This window comes from Miscanthus floridulus, chromosome 19, assembly GCF_019320115.1.
Source record: "Miscanthus floridulus cultivar M001 chromosome 19, ASM1932011v1, whole genome shotgun sequence".
Classification (NCBI taxonomy): Eukaryota; Viridiplantae; Streptophyta; class Magnoliopsida; order Poales; family Poaceae; genus Miscanthus; species Miscanthus floridulus.
The window spans coordinates 72,003,130-72,029,337 of record NC_089598.1 but is presented as its reverse complement, the minus strand read 5'-3'; the positions used below and the strand labels follow the sequence as shown (position 1 = coordinate 72,029,337).

General features: G+C 44.9%; 2 protein-coding genes across 2 annotated transcripts; both read left to right on the top strand.

The window, feature by feature from the left end:
• Positions 1-1,728: 1,728 nt before the first annotated feature.
• On the top strand, positions 1,729-4,061 carry LOC136527013 (beta-1,2-xylosyltransferease XAX1-like). The gene is made up of 3 exons (XM_066519611.1): positions 1,729-2,252; positions 2,370-2,573; positions 2,665-4,061. Exons 1-3 carry the CDS (start codon positions 2,054-2,056, stop codon positions 3,840-3,842), a joined length of 1,581 nt encoding a protein of 526 aa, XP_066375708.1. The 5' UTR covers positions 1,729-2,053; the 3' UTR covers positions 3,843-4,061.
• An 18,275-nt stretch (positions 4,062-22,336) lies between these two features.
• Positions 22,337-25,952, top strand: LOC136526961 (alpha-1,3-arabinosyltransferase XAT3-like). Its single transcript, XM_066519536.1, has 6 exons — positions 22,337-22,858; positions 22,995-23,099; positions 23,179-23,229; positions 23,359-23,478; positions 23,696-23,830; positions 24,521-25,952. The coding sequence occupies exons 1-6, from the start codon at positions 22,714-22,716 to the stop codon at positions 25,684-25,686; spliced, it is 1,722 nt and encodes a 573-aa protein (XP_066375633.1). The 5' UTR covers positions 22,337-22,713; the 3' UTR covers positions 25,687-25,952.
• The last annotated feature ends 256 nt before the right edge of the window (positions 25,953-26,208 follow it).

Sequence of the window (26,208 nt, the reverse complement as noted above, 5' to 3'; positions counted from 1 at the left end):
TCTTCTTAATTTTGAATAAAGCTCTCCTTTGGTTAAAAAAACTACACTTATATAATTCGTATATACTACTATATATCTAAGTAATTAAAGAAATCACAAAAATACTAGCTAAGGCCTGACATGTGACATCAACTCGGGCGATAGGTGCGTTATACCTAACATATGAACAAACACGGCACGTAATGAACTTGGAAAAAGACCAGTCGTCCATATTATTCCATAAATAAACAAACGATTAATCACCGCGACCAACAATATACATGCGATTGCCCGAGTTCCATCCACTCCCGATTCGACCATTTCGCAATAGGGAGAATATATTCAGTAGCCAGCTATAAAATAAGTTATTTTGTAGCCACCTCTATTTACGATAATTTTATATATTAATTTACGATAATGTCAACACATATTTACGATAGTTGGGTTACTATAACATATGGGGATATTTACCATAACGTTACAGTAAACCACTTAGTAAGGAGTTATAATCTCGTATATTAACATAGTAATTATCATAATTTAAAGTGGCTACAGAATAAGTTATTTTGTAGCCAGTATATATATATATATATATATATATATATATATATATATATATATATATATATATATATATATATATATATATATATATATATATATATAGGGAGAGGCTATTCAGTAGCCGGCTACAAAATAAGTTATTCTGTAGCCACCTCCATTTACTATAATTTTATATACTAATTTACCATAATGTCAATACATATTTACGATAGTTGGGTTACTATAACACATGGGGATATTTACCATAACGTTATATTAAACCACTTAGTAAGGAGTTACTATAATCTCGTAAATTAACATAGTAATTATCATAACTCAAAGTGGCTACAGAATAAGTTATTCTGTAGCCAGCTACAGAATAGTAGTTATATATATATATATATATATATATATATATATATATATATATATATATATATATAAAATAGCGGCGACCCAGCTCAGTCACGGTGGAGTGTCAGAGGAAGCAACCAATGCAATATTTCTGTTCCCGGCGACCTGTTCCATGCTCGCATCCGTCTCCATCCTGGGGACGCCATTTCCATCGCCAGGCCAACCAATCCCTGAGGCGAAATTGAAATAAGGCCCCGTTTAGTTCTCAAAAATTTTCACATCACATCGAATCTTGCAGCACATATATGGAGTACTAAATATAGATGAAAAAAAACTAATTACACAGTTGGGTGAGAAATCGTGAGACGAAACTTTTGAACGTAATTAGTCCATAATTAGACACTAATTGTCAAATACAAACGAAAGTACTACAGTAGTCAAAACCAAAAAAATTCGCCATCTAAACACAACCTAAGCTGCTGTGATGGCAAAAGTCGAATAAAAGATGGATGAATGAGCCCTTGTTTAGTTCCCTAAACTCTCAACTTTGACACTATGTAAAAAAAAGATTTCCCATCACATCAAATTTGCGGTACATGTATGGAGTACTAAATGTAGATGAAATCAAAAACTAATTGTACAGTTTGGTTGAACTTTGTGAGACGAATTTTTTGAGCCTGATTAGTCAATGTTTGGACAATAATTCATAAATACAAACGAAATTACTACGATATTTGTCGTACCATTAAACACTGTGCAACTGCCGATTTCGGCCGAACTAAACGCCGACTGAGTCCTACTGTCTAACGTGGAATTAGGTAAGCGAGCCTAATTATTGTGCACCGGTTCTGGACAAGTCAAACTGAGGGAGGGAAGCTAAGGGCGACGAAGCCGCCTCGCCTTGGTCGTAGTACTCGCACCATCACCACCAACCCACGCCACGCCACGCGACCCCCAAGGCCCCAACGAACAGCGAGGTATACAATTTATTTCCCAACAGATCAATCATCCTCTACATGTTACATCACCTCGGCCGCCTGTCGCGTTTTTATAAGCCTTAGAAAGAGATGCGCCGCGGTGGCCATCGCCGGTAGTACATATCAGCACCGGAGACCGGCCCGGCCCGGCCCTGCCTTGAGGTTGCGTGTTTTGTTATTCTTTGTGAGCGTGGGCGTTGATGGCGTCAACGGCGTACTCGCGGCCGTCTAAGCCGCCTGGGCCGGCGGCCGGCGAGAGGAAAGGACCGCGGCTGGCCAAGGAGCTCGGCAGGATCGAGCCCAAGAAGCTGGGCATCGGGCTGGTGGCCGGCTGCTGCCTCGCGCTGCTCACCTACCTCTCCTTTGCCCGGCTATTTGCCATCTACTCGCCGGTATTTGGTAAGGCCTTCGAATCCGATTCCCCGACTAAGAATTCGTCTCTCTCTTGGATGTCTGGTACTTTCACATGTATCATTAGCTTACTGATGAGAGTTCCTTCAACGAATTGAGCAACAGACAGCTCGTCCCTGGTGTTGAAGAACACGCCGCCGGCAACGACTGAGGTGCCGGCTGCAGAGACGCTGCCGGTGAAGCAAAAGACCCAAGTGGAGGACCAGAAAGATGTTCCTGACCCTGCAGAGGCGGACCCGAACATGCCAAACTTACCAGAGGTCACAACAGAAAAGGATAAACAGGAGGAGCCCACAACGACGAAGGCAGGTATATATTTGCATTTCCTCCTCACGTTGGAAAGTGCTCCTACTTATTAACCGTTTAATTTAGATGATGATAAGCTATTCCTTAATTACAGAGGCCAAGATCACCTGCGACGAGAACGGCGTTGACGAGGGCTTCCCGTACGCGCGGCCGCCGGTGTGTGAGCTCGCCGGCGACATCCGTATCAGTCCCAAGGAGAAAACCATGTACTTGGTTAACCCGTCCGGCGCCGGCCCGTTCGACTCCAACGGGGAGAAGAAGATTCGCCCGTTCGCCCGCAAGGACGACTTCCTCCTCCCTGGCGTCGTGGAGGTCACGATCAAGTCCGTGTCCTCGGCCGCGGTCGCGCCGCAGTGCACGCGCCGGCACGACGTCCCGGTGGTGGTCTTCTCCGTGGCCGGGTACACGGACAACTTCTTCCACGACAACACGGACGTGCTGATCCCGCTGTTCCTCACCACGGCGCACCTGAAAGGGGAGGTGCAGTTCCTCATCACCAACTTCAAGCCTTGGTGGGTGCGCAAGTTCACGCCCCTGCTGAAGAAGCTCTCCAACTACGATGTCATCAACTTCGACAAGGACGAGCAGGTGCACTGCTTCCGGGCAGGACACCTCGGGATGTACCGCGACCGCGACCTCATCATCTCCCCTCACCCGACGCGCAACCCGCACAACTACTCCATGGTCGACTACAACCGGTTCCTCCGCCGTGCCTTTAACCTGCCGCGCGACGCGCCGGCGGTGCTAGGGGAGGAGACCAGCGCCAAGCCTAAGATGCTCATCATCGAGCGGAAGGGCACGCGGAAGCTGCTCAACCTGCGGGAGGTGTCCGCGCTGTGCGAGGCGCTCGGCTTCGCGGTGACCGTGGCGGAGGCCGGCGCTGACGTGCGTGGGTTCGCGGAGAGGGTGAACGCGGCCGACGTGCTCCTCGCGGTGCACGGCGCCGGGCTCACGAACCAGATCTTCCTGCCGACGGGTGCCGTGCTTGTGCAGATCGTGCCCTGGGGGAAGATGGACTGGATGGCGACCAACTTCTATGGCCAGCCGGCGCGCGACATGCGGCTCCGGTACGTGGAGTACTACGTCTCGGAGGAGGAGACGACGCTCAAGGACAAGTACCCCAGGGATCACTACGTGTTCAAGGACCCACTGCGCATCCACGCGCAGGGGTGGCCCGGCATCGCCGAGATCATCATGAAGCAGGATGTCATGGTCAACATGACAAGGTTCAAGCCGTTCCTGCTCAAGGCGCTCGACGAGTTGCAGGAGTAGCCGGATTCCCTTTGGATGGCTCGATGCGGACAGTTCGGATAGGGCGATAGACCAGCACAGATGCGGTACAGGGGACCTTTCGTTTATTTTTCTTTTTATTTGTCATTTAAAATCAACTAAAATTGTTTATTTTCATTTGGGGCTGTTTATTAACACGTCGTTGTGCAATTTGGAAACAGCTATATAAATTACTCCTTCCACGAAAGATAGCTTCAGTTTTATGTCGGAAACGAATACAAATTTTTTTTTTTTTTGAGCACAACGAATACAAATTTTTAGCACTACTAGGACTAGGAAAATACAACAAATTTACAAGATAACTTCAGTTTGTTATTATGAAGAAAAACTAGAAAATATTTGGGTATTCAAGAATCAACACCCAGAGTATTTCTTCAAGTGCTAGTTTTTTAATTAAGACACCTAAAAGAGAGTCCTATATTCAGTATTTGACAGTACAAAAGATAAACTATTTGACATAAAACGACCTTTAAGAAAAAGTACATGAAAGGTCAAATTGGTACTTACGATCGTCAACTACCAGCTCAAGCTTGAGGATCGCACTAAACACGACAAAGAGAAATATACACCTATTAACACTCTTGCCATACATGACTTTAAAAACCGCAAAATCCACTCACCACTGGAAACGAGACCTAGAACCCATCGAAAGAACTTGCTTGAACTGTTGCAGTTTCTGGGTTTTGGCAGACGGTGGAGGGACTGGATCGCTATTATTCTTTCCTCGGCAAGCACAAAAATTCTGCTTAATGGGTGCCCCGGAAGTCGTATCTGCCACGCGCGGGGCCTCCGACAAGGAGACCCGCTTTCCTCATGTTGTTTGTGTTGGTCATGGAGGTCCTAAATTGGCTGTTTTGCTTAGCAGACAGTCAAGGTTTCCTCAGGTCATTGGTACATCACACTATTAAGTGTCGAGCGACTTTTTATGCAGATGATTTGGTGCTCTTTATCACCCCACGACAGGACGATCTGCTCGTGCTCAAGGAGTGTTTCGTGAAGCGTTGGGCCTATTCACAAACCTGGAGAAAAGTGTGGCCACGCCAATCCATTGCACCGTTGAGCAGCTGAACCTCGTTCAATTGATTCTACAGTGCAGGGTTAGTGATTTCCCCAGCCGATCCCACTATCCGTCCACAAGTTGAAGAAGTGTGATGAACAACCACTAATTGACACAATTGAGCAAAGGGTTGCATCGTGGCAACGGAAGCTATTAAACCTGGTTGGGCATGCGATTCATGCATTGGTCACCTCAGCCATCCGGACACAAACTACAATTTCTTTCTGTTTGTCGCCTTGGGCCATTAAGGCCATCGATAGCTGCAGCCATGCTTTCCTTTGGACCGGAGCGGAGGTGGCGCAGGGAGGACAGTGCTGCGTCACTTGGCCAATTGTTTGCCGGCCACGGGAGCTAGGAGGTTTGGGTTTCGTGGACCTTCGTCATTTTGGTATTGCTCTCATACTGCATTGGGAATGGCTACGAAGAACGGACTCACGATACACTTGGGACGATTTACCGACATCAGCAAAAACCATCATGTCAGCGTTCGCCGCTGCGACTAAGGATGCGTTTGGTTTGAGGGATGAGGAGGGATGGGATGGAGCGGTTCCATTCTTACCACTTGGGATGGAGCCGCTCTCATACATGGAATATTCGCTGAGATTCGGAGTGAGCCCCGTTAGGTTTGATCTCCCACCAGTTAAGCCCAACGGCCTTTTAGGCCTTGTTCTCGCGCCCTGATCGGGGGCGCCCAACCCTACATGGTTGGTGGGCCCCCGTCGCACAGGGCTATAAAGGAAAGGTGGGGGCCGGGGCTCGCAGTACGAGGTTCACCGCACCGCCAGTCACCCCACCGACATCCTAACCCTAACCCGATTTTGAGAAGGGGCGCTGCCAGCGACGGGAAGCACCACCGACGCCGGCAACGCCACCCCGACGCACACGCCGCCGCCAAGGACGCCACTGCACCGACTCCTCTCTCTCCACCGAACATCGCTGCCGGCGCGCAGATGGCGTCCGCCAACAAGATCCTGGCCAGTGCTTCGACCACTACGGCCTTCGATGGTCTGCTACCTCTCACTCCCCTTCTCTCTGCCTCTCTGTAAATCTTGAACATGTATTCCTATTCTATATACCCGCTCTGGTGAACTTGACTCGATTGAGTCCTAAGAAATCTAACAATGGTACCGGAGCTAGGTTAGAGAAGAAACCGGATCGGGGAAAAGAAAATAGAAAGAAGAACCCTAGACCTAAATCCTTTCGGATAAGAGAAAACCCTAGACCCAAATCCGAAAGAGGGAAGAAGGGGAAGAAGAAAGAAAAGAAGGGTCGGAACCCTAACCCTAACCCTAGTTTCCCATTCGGATGAACGAAAAAGAAACGAAATCGAAAGTACAGAAAACCGAATCGGCAAAATCAAACCCTAACCCTAATTTTTTCCCCATCCCCACCACGGGTTAATCCCAGAAGAGAGAAAGGACAGGGAAGAAGGTAAAAAGGGGGTGGACTCACCTTCGCCGGCGCGGGAGAAGAAGAGCCGATTCGGGGCGCTGCTCGCTGGGCTCGGCTAAGGGGCGCCGCGGCCAGGCCGCTCGATGGCGGCGTGCTCACCCGTTGGGGAGTACGTGCGCCGGCGAGGGGGCCGGCGACGATGCCATGGATCGCCCGCTCCTCCGCCTTCGGTTGCGCTCACCTCGCTGCTGCGGCTGAAGAGAGAAGAGAGAGCGCGGCGAAGAAGAGAGAGAAGCAGCGAGCGAATGGCTCTAGGGTTCGGGAGGACGCGGCCAGACGCCGTTTTTGTTCGCCCGATGACGGCGCGCGATCGTCCGATCAGAACCAACGGCCACGGATGCTCGGGCCGTCACCGGCCCAGGCGGGCGCGAGCGCGCGCGGCACTTTGCCGGCCCAGGCCCAGGTTGCGGCCTGCGCGCGCGGAGGACTGGGCCGAGTCGGTTTTTGCCGTCTTGGGCCGCGCTGGGCTGAAATGAAATGAAAGAAAAAATTTTGTTATTATTTTCCAGGAGCAATTTTAATGCATATTTTTTGATGAATTTGAATGATTTTGATACAATTTTTCTATGCAAATTTTATCCAACGATATTTTGCTCAGAAAACAGTGAATTTTTTAGTGCTTCTGGAAAATAATAATATGAAAAGGTTATTAATATTTCCGCTGTGCATGATAATTTTCGTTCTCTTTTGATTAAATTTGAACCAACGGGATAATTTAATTTTAAGAGAAGTGATGAATTTCTGATAATTTTGATGAGATTATGATGTTGTTATTTTCTGACCAACGTTGTTAATAACAATATTATAATTTGATTCATAAGAAATTAAGCATTAATTTTACTTCTGCCCAACGGTGATGTAAAATGTTTGCATGGATAAATTATAAGTTTTAATTTGACCAACGTTGAGTTAAAGCATGAAATTTTATGTATAAATGTTTCTTACTTACTCTGGTGTGATTTCAGGAGGCAAATGCATTGTGAACATTGCCAACATCCCGACACTCAATGGAACCAATCACCGTGTGTGGCGGAAGAAGTATGAATTGGAACTTGCGTTGGGAGAGGTCGATTTTGCCATCACCTCACCGTGTCCTACTGAACCAGAGGACCCGGTGAGAGGTGAAAATGAATCTGACGTTGATTTCGCTGCTCGAAAGCGTGATCACGCTGAAATAAGAATAAAATATGACCTTAAACATAGGCAATGGACTCTCTCCAACCGCAAGTGCCTGTTGGTGGCCAAGGCCACCATAGAAGAACAAATAAGGGGCTCAATCCCTGAATGTGCTACTGCTAAAGAATATCTTAAGAAAATCAAGAGTCAGTTTACTGGGTCTACCAAGGCCACAGCAAGTTCACTGATTAAGAAGCTTGTGAATGAGAAATTCACTGATGGTAGCATAAGAGAGCACATTTTAAAGATGAACACTACGGCATCTAAGCTAAAGGAAATGAATTTGAAGGAGGAGGATTTCCTGATTCATTTGATTTTTGCTTCTTTGCCAAAAGAATATGACACCTTCATTGTGAATTATAATATGCAGCCTGAAAGATGGGGCATAGAAAGACTCATCTCAATGTGTGCTCAAGAAGAGGAGAGGATTAAGTCCTCACAAGGTGAATCCGCTCATTTTGTGAAGAATAACAAAAGAAAGAACTTTAATGGCAAGAATTCTAAACCACAAGGGAAACCTAAGTGGGGATAAGGCCTCTTCCTCCAATTCACAGGAAAAAAAACCCCAAGATTCTGAGAATCAGCAGTATGATGGAGCTGAAAAAGATCAGTGCAAGCACTGCTTTAAGAAGGGACACTACAAGAGGGATTGTCCAGACTTCCTAAAATCTCTGCTAAAGAAAGGTGATGAATTTATTACATTTGTAGATGAATCCCTATATTTATGTTATGATAAATCCACTTGGTGGGTTGATTCAGGTGCAACTACTCATGTTGCAAATTCCTTACAGGGGTTAAGTGGAACGAGAACCTTGCAAAGAGGAGAAAGAACGATTAAAGTTGCAAATGGAGTGCAAGCTAATGTTGAAGCTATTGGAGTTTTTTCTTTAGAATTGAATAATGGTTTTGTACTTAGACTTAAAGAAGTACTTTATGTTCCCTCTTTGCGTAGAAATTTGATAAGTGTTTCGAAACTTGATGATGATGGAATTGATTGTCATTTTGGTGATGGCAAGTGTAAGATACTGGTTGATAATAAATGTATTGGTCTTGCCTTCTGACAAGACAAGCTTTATTTATTATCTCTTGCTGAGAATACGAACAATGTATGCGATGAGAATGTGAATGATTCCCCATCTACGAATGTAACTAAGAAGCGGAAGAGAATTGATACTGTCTCTTCGAAATTATGGCAATGTCGCTTGGGCCATATTTCGAGGGGGAGAATAGAACGATTGGTTAAGGAATCAATTCTCCCGCACTTAGAATTTTCAGATTTAGAACAATGTGTTGATTGTATCAAAGGAAAGTATGTCAAGAAAATTAAGAAAGATGCCAAACGAAGCACAGGAATTTTAGAAATAATCCACACAGACATATGTGGTCCTTTTCCTGTGAAAAGTGTGGATGGTTATGACTCGTTTATAACATTCACAGACGACTACTCTCGTTATGACAATATTTATCTAATTAAAGAAAGATCAGAAGCATTGGATAAATTCAAAATATTTAAAGCTGAAGTTGAAAATCAGCACAATAAGAAAATCAAGATAGTACGATTAGACCGAGGTGGAGAGTACTATGGGCGACATACCCCATATGGCCAAATTCCTGGACCATTTGCAAGGTTCCTACAGGAAAATGGCATAGTTGCTCAGTACTCCACACCGGGGGAGCCTCAGTAGAATAGAGTGGCTGAAAGACGTAACCGTACCTTAATGGATATGGTAAGAAGCATGATGAGTTACTCCACATTACCGATTAGTTTATGGATGGAGGCACTAAAAACCGCCATTCACATACTTAATCGAGTACCAAGTAAATCGGTGCCTAAAACATCGTATGAATTATGGACAGGAAGGGAACCCTCACTTAACCATTTGCGTGTGTGGGGCTGTCCAGCTGAGGCAAAAGTGTTTAACCCAAACATAGGAAAGTTAGACTCCAAGACAGACAGCTGCCATTTTATTGGCTATCCAGAAAGATCGAAAGGATATCACTTCTATTGTCCTGACAGACATACGAAGATTGTAGAAACAAGACACGTTGTGTTCTTGGAGGATAACATGATCAGGGGGAGCATGGTAGCACGAGAAATCAGCCTACAGGAGAAGCGGGTACATGTACCCACTCCGATGGTTGAAGAACCATTCTTCACGCTACCTGCCGCTGTTGCACCGACAGTGCAGGACACTGTAGTGCCAACACCTGTTGCAAGTTCTCCCGTGGCGACAATGAATGAACATAAGGAACCTGTCCTTGAGGAACCTATAGAACCAAATGTTGCACATGAGGAAGAACAACAACAGCCCAATGTGGAACAAGTGTCGGAGCACCTAGAAGGTCTCAAAGAATAAGAAGGTCAGCTATTACTGATGACTATCAAGTTTATGAAACAGAAGAATGTCAGATGGGGGATGATCCCACCTCATTTGAAGAAGCCATGAGAAGCGACCATTCATCAAAGTGGCTTAAGGCCATGGAAAATAAATTGAAATCAATGAGTACCGATAAAGTTTAGGACTTAGAAAATATTCCTAAAGGAGCCAAAACAGTAGGCTGTAAATGGGTCTACAAAACGAAATATGACACCCAAGGGAATATAGAAAGATTTAAAGCGTGACTTATGGCAAAATTTTTCACGCAAAGAGAAGGGATTGATTACAATGAGACGTTTTCTCTAGTCTCATGTAAAGATTCCTTCAGAATTATAATGGCACTTGTAGCCCATTATGATTTGGAGTTACATCAAATGGATGTAAAGACGGCTTTCCTAAACGGGGATTTGGAAGAAAATGTTTATATGGCACAACTGAAAGGTTTTGTCGTAAAAGGAAAGGAAAATATGGGATGCTGCCTGAAGAAATCAATCTACGGATTGAAGCAAGCTTCAAGACAGTGGTATTTGAAGTTTGATAGAACGATAAAAGATTTTGGGTTTGAAGAAAATGTTGAGGACAATTGCGTTTATGCAAAGTTCAAGAATGGAAAGTACATATTCCTAATTTTGTATGTGGATGATATCTTGCTTGCTAGTAGTGATATCAATCTACTAATGGAAACAAAGAAATTATTGTCCTCAAACTTTGATATGAAAGATCTCGGTGAGGCCTCGTTCATTTTGGGAATAGAGATTCACCGAGACAGGAGAAAAGGGGCTCTAGGATTATCGTAAAAGGCATACATAGAAAAGGTCCTGAAGAAATTTAGTATGCATGCGTGCAGTCCTTCACCTGCTCCTATAGTCAAGGGCGATAGGTTTGGGGAACATCAGTGTCCTAAGAACCAATATGAAATTGACCGAATGAAAGCGGTACCATATGCTTCAGCTGTTGGAAGTTTACAATATGCTCAAGTGTGTACACGCCCTGACTTAGCTTTTGTTACCGGGTTACTTGGTAGATATCAAAAGAATCCAGGAATTGAACATTGGAAATTAGTGAAGAAAGTCCTGCGTTATTTGCAGGGTACGAAAGGCCTCATGCTTACGTATAGAAGATCTGATTCCCTGCAGATAGAGGGGTATTCAGATTCTGACTATGCGGGAGATGAAAGAAAATCCACGTCAGGATATGTATTTACTCTCGCAGGAGGGGCTATATCGTGGAAAAGCTCCAAACAAACCGTAACTACATCCTCGACAATGTATGCCGAGTTTGTAGCATGCTATGAGGCAACGGGGCAGGTGAATTGGCTGAAGAAATTCATACCCGGATTGAAAGTGATTGATGATATAAATGAACCACTGAGATTGTATTGTGATAACAATCCAATGGTACAGTACGCTCACAACAATAGGTCAAGTGGTGCTGCCAAACACATTGACATAAAGTACTATGTTGTGAAAGATAAAGTTCAGGATCATATAATAAATCTTGAGCATATAAGTATAGAGAAAATGCTCATGGATCCGCTCATAAAGGGCTTACCACCCAACGTGTTCAGAGAACACGTAGCCGGCATGGGTTTAAGGGAAAGCCTATGATTCCCGAACATACAAAGGGCCCAAAGAAAGTTTACATTTCAAAACGGAGAAGTGTATTGTGGCTGTTAGTCTAACGGCACTAATTGCTATGACGATGGGACAATTCTATGCACTAATCTATTATGAAATAGGATAGAAGCAAGAAAAGTATGAATTGAAAGTTATGAGTATGAAATTAAAGAACGAAGAATAGATGAGAGATCAAGGGGGAGAATGTTAGGTTTGATCTCCCACCAGTTAGGCCCAACGGTCTTTTGGGCCTTGTTCTCACGCCCTGATCGGGGGCGCCTAACCCTACATGGTTGGTGGGCCCCCATCACACAGTGCTATAAAGGAAAGGTGGGGGCTGGGGCTCGCAGTACGAGGTTCACCGCGCCGCCAGTCACCCCACCGACATCCCAACCCTAACCCGATTTTGAGAAGGGGCGCTGCTAGCGACGGGAAGCACCACCGATGTCGACAACGCCACCCCGACGCACACGCCGCCGCCAAGGACGCCACTGCACCAACTCCTCTCTCTCCACCGAACATCGCTGCCGGCGCGCAGATGGCGTCCGCCAACGAGATCCCGGCCGGTGCTTCGACCACTACGGCCTTCGATGGTCTGCTACCTCTCACTCCCCTTCTCTCTGCCTCTCTGTAAATCTTGAACATGTATTCCTATTCTATATACCCACTCTGGTGAACTTGACTCGATTGAGTCCTAAGAAATCTAACAAGCCCGTCCCAAAAAATTGGCCAAACAAACTCGCTCCACTCAGACGGCGCTCACGCCGTCTCCCTCTTGTGCGTGCCTGAGGAGGAGGAGAGGCACCGGATGAGCTGGCGGGTGGAGCCGCAGCCATGGGTGGGCGGAGGGTCACCAGACCCGAGGCCGGGGCAAGCGTAGCCACATGCGCCACAGCAAGATTTGGGCGAGCAGAGACGGCCGGCAAGCGGAGATGGCCGAAGCAGTACGCTTTGATTGGATCTGGGCAAGCTTGGGGTGGCCAAAAACAGTCGGCGAGCGGAGATATATGGCCAGAGCGGCATGGTCGGAGGTAGAGGTGGCCATGGGCGAGCGATGGCGTGGACGGAGTTGTGGTCCTCATGGAGACAGGTATCCGCGCAGGCGGCAGTTCGTTGTCATAGAGATGGATAGGAAATTTCAATGACATATGGGACCCACATCTAAGTTGACTTAACGGATCTATTATCCCGTTCATCTCGTCCCTCCAACCAAACATAAGAATAGAATTGTCTCATCCTTCCAAACGAATACAAGAATAGAACCATCCCACCTCTAAACCGCGAATGGAACTATTTTATTCTACCTCTCTCTCCGACCAAACGCACCATAAATCCGTCTTGGGAGACGGCACGTCTACCTTATTATGGTGTGATTGTTAGATCGACGGTAGAAGTATCAGGTGAATTGCGATGGTAGTCCGGCACTGTTTGGTGCGGTGCCCACTCGAAAACAGGTGTATGGTCGTTGAAGCGTTCGCCGCCAATGTGTGGGTTCACGACATCAGGGGGCCTCTAGCGGTTCTAAGTGTTGATTGAACTAGTCCATTACGCGTGTCATCGCACGCGCCGGCAAATCACCTGGTTAAGACGCAGGTAAAAAACATGTTTAATCTCTGGATGGAAATAATATTAGGAGCTAAATATAGATATGTCATGCACAAAAGCTAAAAGATTGGAGCCTTTTTTATATGGTGCAGGACACATCTACTATGCATACTTTTGAAATCATGGTATTTTTTATGCGTGGTAATCACGAATTTACAACGCAAATTTTAGAACAATGTCTTAAAATAGCAAGGCCACACAAAGCACTGTTAGGTAACACTGGTGATTAAGAACTTCCACACTACTAAAAACTCAATGTTACTTTGATATAGACAAGGTTCCTTCTTTCTAGCTTCGTTATTAACATTTCTTTAATGTAATTTAGAGCCAGACATGTGAGTATATTCTTTAATCAGTTGGACATTTTAAGTGGGAGTGCAGGCGAATGGTGATCATATCCAACTATATTAATTTTAATTGGAAGCTGCGGGTTGACCCTAGATGCCATTAGACCTTTTTTTGCACCACTAGATGCCAAAGCACAGAGCAATTTAAATGTAGGTCTAGTCTTCAAATTATAAATTATTTCAAAAAATACCAAGAACCAAACATAGAAATAGTAAGTAAAATCCAATTGCAATAATTTCTAGATTTGGGGCTAGGATTGGAGACATGAGGATGCAGTCACCGTGAATTATGTCAACATTATTCTCCTATACTTTGGCGGCATGGAAGAGATCTGGGAACCATAAATTAGTGGCACAGAGGCTCCTTTTATCACAACTGCAACAAAAACCATCTACACCTACAGCCAAAATCAAGTTATGCAATACAAAGGCCGAATCGGACAACATACCTAAAAGGCATTCATACATGGAATCATCAATCTAAACCTAAGGAGTCTGTGAAGCCAACAGAACTCATCAGACTGTAATGTTATAAAAAAAATCACGCTCTCAAACACTGACACCCTATTTTTTAGGTTACATACATACTCAAGTACATACATCAGGCCAGTTATAGGATGAAAATATTTCTGTCCATTTGTCCACAATTCCCAATGGGATTGAATCCGCACATAGTTTTCATCATCCTGAGTAGCCATCTCTCCCAAGCACATGAGTGAGAAGTAAAAATATCATGTATTGTTTCATGTTGTTACCTCCGCTGATAATTTGATTTAGTATAGCACTACAAAAGATAATGTAAAATTTTAACGGTGAAGTACACAAACCAGCTAATTTGATGACAGAGACCGCCTACCAAATTTTTATTCATTGAACAATCGCATACTGCATTTTCACTACTATTAATAGGTTTAAAATGACTCATGGGTTGTCAGCAAATTGCACCTGATGCCATCTGGCCAACAGTTAAAGGGGTGTTGTGCATTACTCTAATAATTCGCAGTCGAACAGAAATGGAATTTACTGGTCACATGTTCCTCTTGTGTATCCATGATGAGCAAACCCACGTAACAAGATTGGGAAAAAGGCCATACATAGAATGGAAGTAGAGGCAATAGGAAGAGACATAGAAGCGATACCTGAAAAAACTACTTTTTCATAATCCCCAACTGATCCTGAAGAAGCTTGCTGACAATCATTATTTGTTTTGTAAGCATTAGTATCATATGGTATGGCCTAGAAAATAGAGGATTAATTTGCTGAAACTGTCGCCAAACTCAAAAGAATAGAAAAGAAAGCACCAATTGGATAGCAACCATAAGAGATTTGTTTAAGAAAAAAATAGTCACAAAATGCAAGGATGGAGGTGAGCATTATTGGGAATTCCAAGAGAATTAGCGAAACAAATGGAACCTGTTGGAGGCGCAATTTAGCAGAAGCACAGATTCAATCTGAATACACTAAACTAGAAAATATTTTTTTATAGAAAAGGGTAATCTCGAACTGGACCTTGATGGTCCAGCTATCCATCTGTCACTAAGCTACCATAATGGTTCAAACATTTTTTTTACACATGATAGTTTCTAACACCGAGCTGACAAAAGTTTGTGCAGGATGTAAATTAGAATTTATGTTTGAAATTTGCACAATCATTTCATGCTATTTCATTTAAGTGGAAATGACATACGCATCGACAAACTCATAACTACAAAATCCAAATAGATGAGAACCTGGAACTGGTACACAAGGCCAACCAAAACATGTTAACGAACCTGCTGTGGTTACAAAGCACTCAAATGATGCAATGGTTCTCTTCATAGCTAAAACTGAAACAACGGTTTTGGTTAGTTTTTTTTAACCAGGAAGAAGATGTGCGAACAACAAATCACAATGTCATACATACCTATGGAAGGGGGCAGCCGCGCCGTCAACCACCAGGAGGGCTCACTCGGTCACGTCGTGGCCGGGTACGGCGGCCGTCGGGGCCCCCTTCGGCGGGGGGCGGCCACCCGCGCAGCACTCGGCGGGGGGTGTGGGTGGAGGAGGTGCGTGGAGGAGAAGGAGGAGGAGGGTGCTGAGGGCTGGCGCTGCCGCCAGCGAGGACGAGGCAGCTAGGGTTCCGTCGAGCGCTCACGGGTCGCCGGGAGGACGCAGCGCAGGGGAAGCCGTGACGGCGGCCACCGGAGGGGGGGGGGCTAGTCGCGCCACTCCGTGTGCGGGGACGGCCACCGATGTGTGCTGAAGATGTGCGAACAACAAATCACAATGTCATACATACTTACGGAAGGGGGCAGCCACGCCGTCAACCACCGGGAGGGCTTGCTCGGTCGCGTCGTGCCCGGGGACGGCGGGGGACGGCCACCCGCGCCACCGGCTCAGCACTCGGCGGGAGGCGCTGTCGCTCCACCCCTGCGGCGCGGTGGGGGTGTGGAGGGCCGTGGAGGAGGAGGAGGAGGGTGCTGAGGGCTGGCGCTGCCGCCGGCGAGGAAGAGGCAGCTAGGGTTCCGTCGAGCGCCTGCGGGTCACCAGGAGGATGCGGCGCAAGGGAAGCTGTGACGACGGCCACCAGGGGGGCCTATCCGTGCCGGTCCGTGGCCGGGGATGGCCACCGGTGTGGCGAGGTCGAGCGTGGCTGCCGCGGCCCGCACGCGCCTGGCGCCGTCGCCGCTGTCCGCGTCGGGAGGAAGAGTGAGAGGGAGCGAAGAAAGAGAGAGAGGAGGGGGCGAGACGAAGAGTCGGGAAGCAGCAGGGGGATCTACTGCAACGTTCGGCGGAGTCATTTCTGAGCGTTGATCGCGAATCAGACGGCCAGTGGAATTTCGGGCGACGTGGCCACCCTAGTTGGCGGCCAAAGTCCCCCGGTTTGATAATAAGAGATACATTCACGTTTGGGAGGTGGCCGAAGGGACTGTGTTGATTGAGGGTGTCCCTAAAACTCTTCGATGGTGTTGGGCGAGCGATGAGCTCTAGAGTGGTTTGGTGAAGGGTACTTGGTATTGTTGGTCTACAATGGCTGAGTCAAGACAATGCGCTGTGTTTTTGGTCTTGGTGGACGCGAGCCAGGAAGCAAGTACCAAAGGTGGCTAGACGTGGCTTTGACACAGTCGTGTTGCTAGTGGGTTGGAGGCTGTGGCTAGAGCACAATAGTAGAACCTTTGATGCAACATCGAGCTTGGGACAGGAGGTTTTTCTTGCGGTTAGGGAGGATGCCAAGCTTTGGGATCGTGCGGATTTTCACCAACTTTGGTCACTTTTATCGTTCCTGGTCGTATAATCGCTCCTTAGCTCTTCTGTGTGTGTTTGGTTGCCTCGCTGAGGCATTGCTGGTAACCTACGATTTACCAAGTTTTTCTGTAACTTAAACTAATGAAATATGTGCCGCAGAGACACGGTCTCGAAAAAAGAAAATCAATTGCAGAAACTGTGAAATAATGGATTTGACCCTTAATTTATCTAATAATATGTTTTGTGAGTTGCTGAAAAATCAGTATGATCCTAAAGGCACTATGATGCAACTTTAAAGTCTTAAATATGCATATAATTTGACTAATTATTGATCAAACTTTGCAAAACTTGTTTCTTGGGTGATCATTTTTAACACATGTAATATATATAGAAGCTAAAGATGCACTCATGCATACTCCTAAGTCCTGACAGATTGTAGTACACACCACACAGCCTACTCAGGGTGCATGTACCATCTTTATAGCAAATTTAAAATATGTGGGGAGGGGGTTGGTGTTAGCAGCCGTGTTAGCCTTAGGACATGAATCCGGGTGAGCAAATTTCATAGCAATCAAGACATGCTCAATTCGATACTATCGATATCTCTGAAACTTTAATTTTAATATTTTTATGACAACAAAAAATAGATCCTAAAATCAAGAAATTACAGAAATAATACTCCCTCATTCCGGAATACAAGGTATTAGAGATTCAAAATTTGTCCAAAATTGTAAAATATTTTGTATTGGTCAATACCGTCCATGTTTGTCTATCTTTTAAACCCTATGCATGCACATACCTATGAATGCATTTAAACACCAACTTGCCTAAAATGACTCATATAATTAGTGTACGGAATTAATTAGTACTTTACTAAGAAATTAAGCTAGTTAACAATCAAACTAATTAATTAGCGAGTGACAAGTTCTCTTTTGACAGACGACTATATCCCTATGTTTGATCTTCTTTGTCCGAAGTGTGAAATCTTGCAATATCGTTTTCTCAAAGTACGATATCTGCTAATTCTGTAATAAACTAAACAAAAGCATTATTTTACCCAATAAAATATAATTACTCAAGGTAATATTTATTGGATAAACGACACATACTGTAATGTTGTCCAACAAAAAAAATATGACTACCCAAAAAATTGGCACCGATAGATGGGATTAGCATTCTGCTTTGGTACACATTTATCAAATATTACTTCCTCCGTCCTAATAAGTATAATTCTAGGTACAGTGCTTTGTCAATCAATCTTGATTTTGTTCAAATTTTTACTAAAAACACTAATGTTTATGATATATCAAACAAGTAGGATTTAGATTAATCATGAAATATATTTGAAATCATAATTGTTAACACAATTTTTTCTATAAATTTAATTAAATTTAAAATACTTTGACTTTAACCTAATCTAGAATTGTATTCTTTTTTATAGAGATGGACAAATAGTAAACATCTGGCACCACCCTCTCCCATCAGCATTATCGTGTGAACATTCAAACCATATCACCATATTACACCTCTCATCTCAAGAAGCATCATCTAGAGCTGCCTCCACCCTACCCTACTCATCCCCCCTTCGTGGTGTGGTTCATCAAGGGTTGGCACTGGGCGGTGCCTCCTGGTGTCTCCTCCATAGTGGCAGATCTAGGATAAAAATCCAAGGATGAACTATATAGTATTAATTTCTATGATAAGAGTGATCATATAGAAAATAAGAGATAATATTATATAGTGGTCGCATCAATTGTTTCTTCTTATGTATGTATGGTTTCATCCGTCCTAGTACTTGGACCCTAAACCGTGCTAAAATATTTTTTAAGCCTATGATTACCAATTTAAAGAATGGTGTCACTAAAAGTCTACAACTACAAGGAGAATCAAATTCAGATGGCACAATTTCATTAAACTTTTTCTTTTCCTCCCTTCTGTATTGCAACTAATCGTGGTTGCCTTTCATCGGGTCGGAGTGCTCCAGTGGAGGAGGCACCAAGACAAAAGACCTTCGTTCCATCCATGGTGATGATGTCATGTTTTCCCTAGGCCTTAGTGGAGCTATTAGGATTGGCGAAAGCCAGACCATCGTACCGAGCAACTAAATTGTGACGGCAAAGACTATCCAAAACATCTTTGCCTTCCACCTGGGTGCCTGGGGTTGACTCAGCATATGGCGTAACAAGCCTAGCCTAAGCGGAGAGGAGTTGGTTTGAATTTGGTCAAGGTTTAAACTCTAGAAAAAATAAAATAGCTTTCCTTTTAAATATTTTCTCTTTTTATTCCTTTCAGACCAACACTAGAAGCAACCTTCGTTCATTTCTTCGTTTTCCACATGTGAAATTCAGCCTTGGGCTGATCTATAGCCTAGTTCGGCCTCTCCCTCTTTTCTCTTCCACGAAGCCTAGCTCGGTGCCTATTCTTTTCTCTATGCACGTGTCATCCTATTTCCGGATCTGGAAGACAGCCTAGCTCGTGGCCTGCTCAACAACCTAAGTGGACAATTGCTCAAGCTGATGCCTACTCTCTCCTTTCTCCCGCTAACTAGTGGCCCCCACTTGTCAGATTCTTCACTCTCATCTTCTTCGCGCTTGGAATCTTGGTCTCGCTTTAACGCCGGCCTCTTCACTCAACCAAGTAATGGAGGTCTTCAAGGAGGCCTTAAGGCCAGTAGTGACACCCTAGCAATAACCACCATTCCTATCCCCGCTTCTACCACCCATCTCTGCTCTATAAAGCGCTAGCCAAGCCCCTCCTTTCTTCCCTTTTGCTCTCAACTCTAGTTCACCAATCACCACCTCAATCTATTTGTTCTGGTGTCCACCGTCATCAACACCTCCTTTAGGCTTCGCATGGTAACACCGCTATCAAAGGTGGCCTCCTTTCTTCCTTTCATCATGATCCGTGCGAGTTTGAGTTCATTGGACATCATTTTCTCTCTCTAGTCTGCCTCTACCGGTGAATTTCTCATCAGCAAGATTGGCTTCATAGAGTTTGTGGTAATGTCCACTCCATCTCGTCTCAATATGCATTATGTTTAAGGTTTTGAAGTGATGATTTTACGATTATCCAGCAAACTCTCACCGATAATTATGGTGAGTCGCCATAGCCATATTGCTTGGTCGTCGTGTTCTTGCACACTTTGTGGATCTAAACTTCACTGGATGACATAGATTGTGTTGGGATGCTGACGTAACCTTCGTTGGATGACGCCAACGCTAGCATGGTTTTCTTGCAGCTCGTCGGTACTTGCCATGGACGACCATGTATGGCTAAGGCTGGGGAACGGTGTAAACACAAAGCAAGAAGCACTTGCTGGAAGAGAATGAAGGGAAGACATCGGGTGGGCGCATGGAGTGAGTTTTCATGGGTTTTCCTGTTGGAACCGCCACCGGGAGGTGCTGAGGGGAGTTGGGGAATTAGGGAAGAGAGGTTGGCTAATTTGAGACCTTGTCCTCTAGTGATATGAGTGACATGGAGGATCCCTTGTGCCTCTTTGCCAGAGGCACGCCATTGTCATCCTCCTCCTGACCGTTCGCCTCATCCTTTTTCTCGTACTCATCCTCGTCCTTGTCCTCATTCTCCTTGTTGCCCGTCGCCTCACCATAGAACCTCTCGTCTTCTGTCGTCCAGGGAAAACTAGGCGAAATGTCTTCACTTCATCCTATCTCGTTGCTGCTTTCCCATACTTCTGATCCTTCATTGCTTGAGGAGTCGTTGTCAGGTAGCTTGAAGCCAATCATGGTGCGCGTGCAATTTTGGCTCGGTGTATATGTTCTTGGAGCAGAGAAAGAAGAGTGTAGGTTTTTAGATGGTAGATTGCTCCTATTTCTATAGAATTGTGAGCGCCGCTTTAGTTTCCTGACATCAATGAGGATGAATGGCCGTGACACTCTAGGGGCACAAAGTTTTAGGTGTGTGAGACCAAACTGTTATGCTACATCACGAATGCAAACGAGGAGCAATCAAAGAAGAGTCGATGAAGCGACATGACATCAATGCATGCTTCCCCTCTTTCCTAGGCCGGCCCAAAAGGCCCGCACAATGACCACAAACGGTGCCCAAGGGGAATAGGGAATCTTTTGGAGTGGATAGTCAAACTTAGATATACTCCATCTGCCCCAAAATAAATGATTTTCTAAAAAAATAGATGATAGGCTAAAGAGATTGGTAAAAGCACATGTACCCTCATATCCTTTCCTTTTCATGAGGATATCTCCTAGATTTGGAAGAAGTTATTGTCTGCATACACATGTGGTTAGTTGCCACATTAGGAGATAATGCCCCATGTTTTTATATATATAGAATGTTAATTGTTTTAGTAAAATTTAAACCTTATTAGAAAGTTATTTATTTTGAGATGAATGAAGTAGAGGGTAAAATCTAGAGTGTTTCATGGAGATGGTTCTAGGATTTAAGAAGTCAACTTAAAAAATTATCACTTCTAATCCCTCTATTTCAAACTGTAAGTTATTCCGGCTTTTCAAGATACATAGTAAAAGCTATAAATCTTGACATATCATATATCTAGATCACTAGATACATAACAAAAGTTGTGTACCAAAAAAACAAGAATGACTTACAATTTGGAACGAAAAGAGTATTGAGGAAAGTTTATCTACATATTTATAGTGTATAAAAATTATATAATAGATTCTTACTTCTTAGATTTCTTGATATGATTGACTTGTTCTGCAACAATACTTTTTAGCAAAAGAACAATGTTTTACTCTCACAATAAATCAGTATAAAAATTAGCTAAGCCAAATTTCACTGAAACGAACAGTATCAATGGTATATTTTTTTAGGATACTAGGTGCAAAGTCCAGTTTAATAATTTTTCTAGATTCATATACGCTTTATTTATTATAAAAACAGTAAGAATACTTTGAAGGAAAGGGATGGCTGTTGCATCTCATATTAATTGTATCAAGTGGCCCTGTTAGGCTTGCTAAAATTTGACTGAAACTGGCTGAAAAATATTGTTCTGGTTGAATTATTGTGAGAGAAAAACATTGTTTCGGCTGAAAAAACAAGCCGAATAAGTCGGTTTGTGGGTAAGTCGAACGGGCCTATGTGTATATAATACTAGCTAAAATATATTGTTAATCATGTTTACATCGACTAATATTTATTGTTGTACTTTTCATTCCATAGCTGTCTAGACTAGCTGACATCAGCTGCTATCCTCTGTTGCGTCACTTTTTCATGTGCTATTCTTGTTTGTCGCACTGGCGCCCCGTTAAGCCGGTGGGATGGATCTTAAAATACGGAACAGCGTGTCGCGGCGCCGTGCCGACTTGTTCCAACGATGCTAGAGAGAAGGGGGTGTTTGGTTCTAAGATGATTGACTATTTACAAAACTAAATGTATAGATTAAGACTATTTTATGAGACGATTTTTTTAAATCTAATTAGTCTATAATTTAAACATATGCTAATAATAAATTAATTAGACTTAATAAATTTATCTCGTAGATTACTGACGGATTATATAATTTATTTTTTATTAATATCTAAACAATCCATGCGACATGCTCTTATGATATCTTATAAACTTTAGTCACCGAATCCAAATCAGACACCCTGAGAGGCAAAGGAGAGGGTCGGAGGACAGCTTCGAAAGCAGAGGCAAGCAGTCACTCGCCAGCCTAGCAGCGACCGCATCTCCCGGTGTCGGCCAGGGCCGCCTACAACCTCCATACGACCACGCCCAATTCTCCGCTGGATCAGTCTGCCGCCACCCACCCCACCTCCCAGTCTCCCAGTCGCCTCCGCTGCGGCCCTCTGGTCAGAGGCGCGCATAGATAGAGGGGAACCGGCACACGCAGAAAGCCAGGTAGCCTGACTGCGTCGTCTTGCTTCCTCCCGTGCTTCGTTTCTTTGACACACCGGCGGCCGGGCCGCCTCCTATCGTCGTTCGCTCTCTTCTTGGGTTGCTGCACGCCTCTATTCCTATTCTCGGGTTGGGTGGGGCGAAGAAGCGGAAAAGGGCAGGATGAAGTCCGGCGAGCGGCCGAAGCTGGTGCGGGGCCTCCGGCAGGAGTCTCGGCGGTTCCGGCTTCTAGTCATCGTCGTCGGATTCTTTCTCGTCTCTGTGACCTTCGTCGTCATCTCCAAGCCCGACGCCATCCTCTTCAGCCGTAAGTGAAGAATTCAGAGACTCGGAATTCGATTGTTTCACCTCACCTTGCCTTCCCTTTCGAGCGCGACTGTCTACCTTCAATTTCGTTATTAACTAACTGAACTTGAACTGTCGCGTTCGCTTCTCTTGAGCAGTGAACGGCAAGCTGCCGGTGGACCAGGCGCCGACGTCCATCCTGATCCAGCAGAAGGTTAACTCGCCTCCCGCCACCACCCTTAGGACCTCCACCGACGCACTCCGTGAGCAATCCTCCGTCGAATTCTCGAGACTTCGTTTTATCTTTGAAAATTACTGAACTTTGGGCGTTTCTTCGTGCAGCAGGTGGAGACCCTAGAGTGGTCGATGACGAAGCTGATCCAAAACCACAAGGTTAATTTCTTTTTATTTATTGATTAGTTCTATCTGAAAAGTATTCTTTCTTGCTCAATTTTGCTTATTTACGCTGTTGTTCGATTGACGTGTGGTATTGCTTCTGCCTTCAATCCCCTCTGGCTGCAGGGTTCAAAGGCGAGGAGGAAGAGAGCCGGGTACTGAGCGAGCCGGACCCGACCAGCGGGATGACGGAGCTGACCCCCAACAAGGACGGCAGCGGCCGTAAATCCGACGGGGAGAAGTTAGGTAAGGCGTCGCAGTTGAGCGGCACATGATTTCCTTGTCCGGACCGGACACACGATTCCAAATTCTTCGTGCTCGTTTTCGTTTTCGTTTCGTTACAGCCGGTGGGTGTTCGCAGTCGCAGATCCATGATTTGACACTCGGACCTCAGACGGGTAAATTGAAATCCTCCACCCTGTTCGCTTTTCTCATTCAATTTTGCCTTGGATTGTTCTTCCAGGCGGCGGAGGTGACGGCGAGGGGAAAAGGATGGAGGAGCGTGGGCACGCGACGGACAAGCATAAAGTCACGCTCCCAACCGTTTCCAATTACACTATTCATGACACCGAGGACACGGAAAATGCCAAGCGAGACGGTGTGTACCCCATTCCTATCTTTATTTATGCTTCGCGTATTGTTTCTGCTCCATGAAAGAGCTCGATTTGCCAAAACACAACAACTAGCTTAGAATGTCTTGCTCTGAGCTTCACAGCAACTAGCTTAGAATGTCTTGCTCTGAGCTTCACAGACATTTCTAATTTGGACTAGTAACCAACTGGGCACTGTCTAGAAAAAGCTGATGCAAAATGTCACACATACCCTTGTCTTAAACAATCTGGTTCGATCATTTAAACCTCTTTCATACCATGAAACAAAATTAGTGTAGAAATGTTACATATACAAAAAAATCCTCCCTCAGTTCCAAAATTTAGATCGATTTAGTTTCATCCTAAGTCAAACTTTTATTATAATCTCGACCAAGCTACAAAGGGTGCCTCTCAAGAGAAATTATTGAATGCGGGGAGTAGATTTCCAATATGCCTGTTTTAGGAAGATTTAGGTTGCATATTGGGCTGCTTCCCTTTTTTTTCCCTTTCAGTTAACTGTTCAAGCTCATATTCTTGATGCCTAACTGTTACTAGTTTTGTTTAGGCTGTCTGTCTTTTTTTCCCCCCTTGGAATCTACCAAAACCGTTTCTGTCTCCCTTGGGACGGTCCAGCCTTTTCTGCCTACTACTTTGATTAAACATAGCGTGTTGTTGACACAGTACCTTTCACTTTGCAGATACAAGTTATGATCAGCAGGGGAGCAAGCCCCTGTGTGATTTCTCAAATTTTAGAGCAAACGTGTGCGAGATGCGTGGTGATGTTAGAGTTCACCCAAATGCTACATCAATCATGTTCATGGAGCGTGGCCATTCGCAGAGAGATGAGCTGTGGAAAATTAAGCCATACCCTCGGAAAGGGGACGAGTTCTGCCTTAGTCATATCACTGAGCTGACAGTGAAATCAAGCAAAGTGGCCCCAGAGTGCACCAAGTACCATGACATGCCTGCTGTGATCTTTTCCCTGACAGGCTACACTGGAAATCTGTTCCATGACTTCACTGACGTGATGGTCCCTCTTTTCACGACAGCAAGCGAGTTTAATGGAGAAGTTCAGTTCCTTATAACAGACATGGCACTTTGGTGGACAATCAAGTACCACACTGTGCTTCAGAAGCTGTCCAAGTACCCTGTGATTGATTTCAGCAAGGATGACCAGGTGCATTGCTTCAAGCATGTCATTGTCGGCCTGCATGCTTACATGGAATTCACAATAGACTCGTCGAAGGCTCCACACAACTATTCAATGGTTGATTTTAACAGATTCATGCGCAGAGCTTACTCACTGGGCAGGGACACTGTTACCGTGCTTGGAGAGTACCCTAAGGTCAAGCCAAGATTGCTCATAATCAAGAGGCACCGTACAAGGATGTTCCTTAACCTCGATGAGATCATTGCAATGGCTGAGGAGCTCGGCTTTGAGGTGGTTATCGATGAGGCCAATGTGAGCTCTGATATCTCCAAGTTCGCCAGGCTGGTTAACACGGTGGACGTTATGATGGGTGTCCATGGAGCTGGGCTGACAAACTGCGTGTTCTTGCCACAGAATGCCACACTGATTCAGATTGTGCCGTGGGGAGGGTTGGAATGGGTATCCCGCGCTGATTTCGGCAACCCGGCGGAGCTGATGGGGCTTCACTACAAGCAATACAGCATCGGCGTGGACGAGAGCAGCCTCACGGAGCAATATCCGAGGGACCATGAGATCTTCAAGAACCCTATTGCTTTCCATAAAAACGGGTTTGACTTCATCAGGCAGACCTTCATGGACAAGCAAAACGTGAAGCTGGATTGCAAGAGGTTCAGGCCTATTCTATTGGAGGCACTGGATAACCTCAACCCATAACTGGATCAATTGGTTGTTGGGCATAGCAATAGAGATTACTGAATACTGTCCATTTTTTTTTCTTTACCATTCGTTCCTTTTAGTAAATCTCTTGTTCGTTCTGTCCCTGCCTGAGAAGGTCCGCATTGTGGAAATTTTAGGAGAAAATGGCTTATAAGCTGTGTGTACACTGTATAAATTGCTGCCGGTGCAAAAGTGGAACAAATTCATCCTAATCATATATAGTGCCATGTGCGATTTGTCTTTTTTAGAGAACATGTGCGATATGTCTTCTTTCATCCTGCAACACTGCAGTATTTTGGGTCGGAGTACCAGTTGACTCGCATGTTGGTTTACATATTTGTACAAACATAATCGCTACAGTTGTTACAAAGCGATGTGCTGAGGTGTCTCATGAATAATGTTGATTGGTTAACTACCCTGGCTCTCATATGGTCAGCATGCTAGTACACTAGTCCTAGGATAACAATAAGATTATTGGGAAACATGTGATTATGCCTTAGGCATGTGAAGAGAATTTTC

Excerpts from the sequence above, each read along its gene's own strand:
- LOC136527013 (XM_066519611.1), top strand. The coding sequence starts at position 2,054 with ATGGCGTCAACGGCGTACTCGCGGCCGTCTAAGCCGCCTGGGCCGGCG. Across the intron at positions 2,253-2,369 it reads CATCTACTCGCCGGTATTTG|ACAGCTCGTCCCTGGTGTTG; the intron begins GTAAGGCCTTCG and ends ATTGAGCAACAG. Across the intron at positions 2,574-2,664 it reads GCCCACAACGACGAAGGCAG|AGGCCAAGATCACCTGCGAC; the intron begins GTATATATTTGC and ends CCTTAATTACAG.
- LOC136526961 (XM_066519536.1), top strand. The coding sequence starts at position 22,714 with ATGAAGTCCGGCGAGCGGCCGAAGCTGGTGCGGGGCCTCCGGCAGGAG. Across the intron at positions 22,859-22,994 it reads CGACGCCATCCTCTTCAGCC|TGAACGGCAAGCTGCCGGTG; the intron begins GTAAGTGAAGAA and ends TCTCTTGAGCAG. Across the intron at positions 23,230-23,358 it reads AGCTGATCCAAAACCACAAG|GGTTCAAAGGCGAGGAGGAA; the intron begins GTTAATTTCTTT and ends CTCTGGCTGCAG.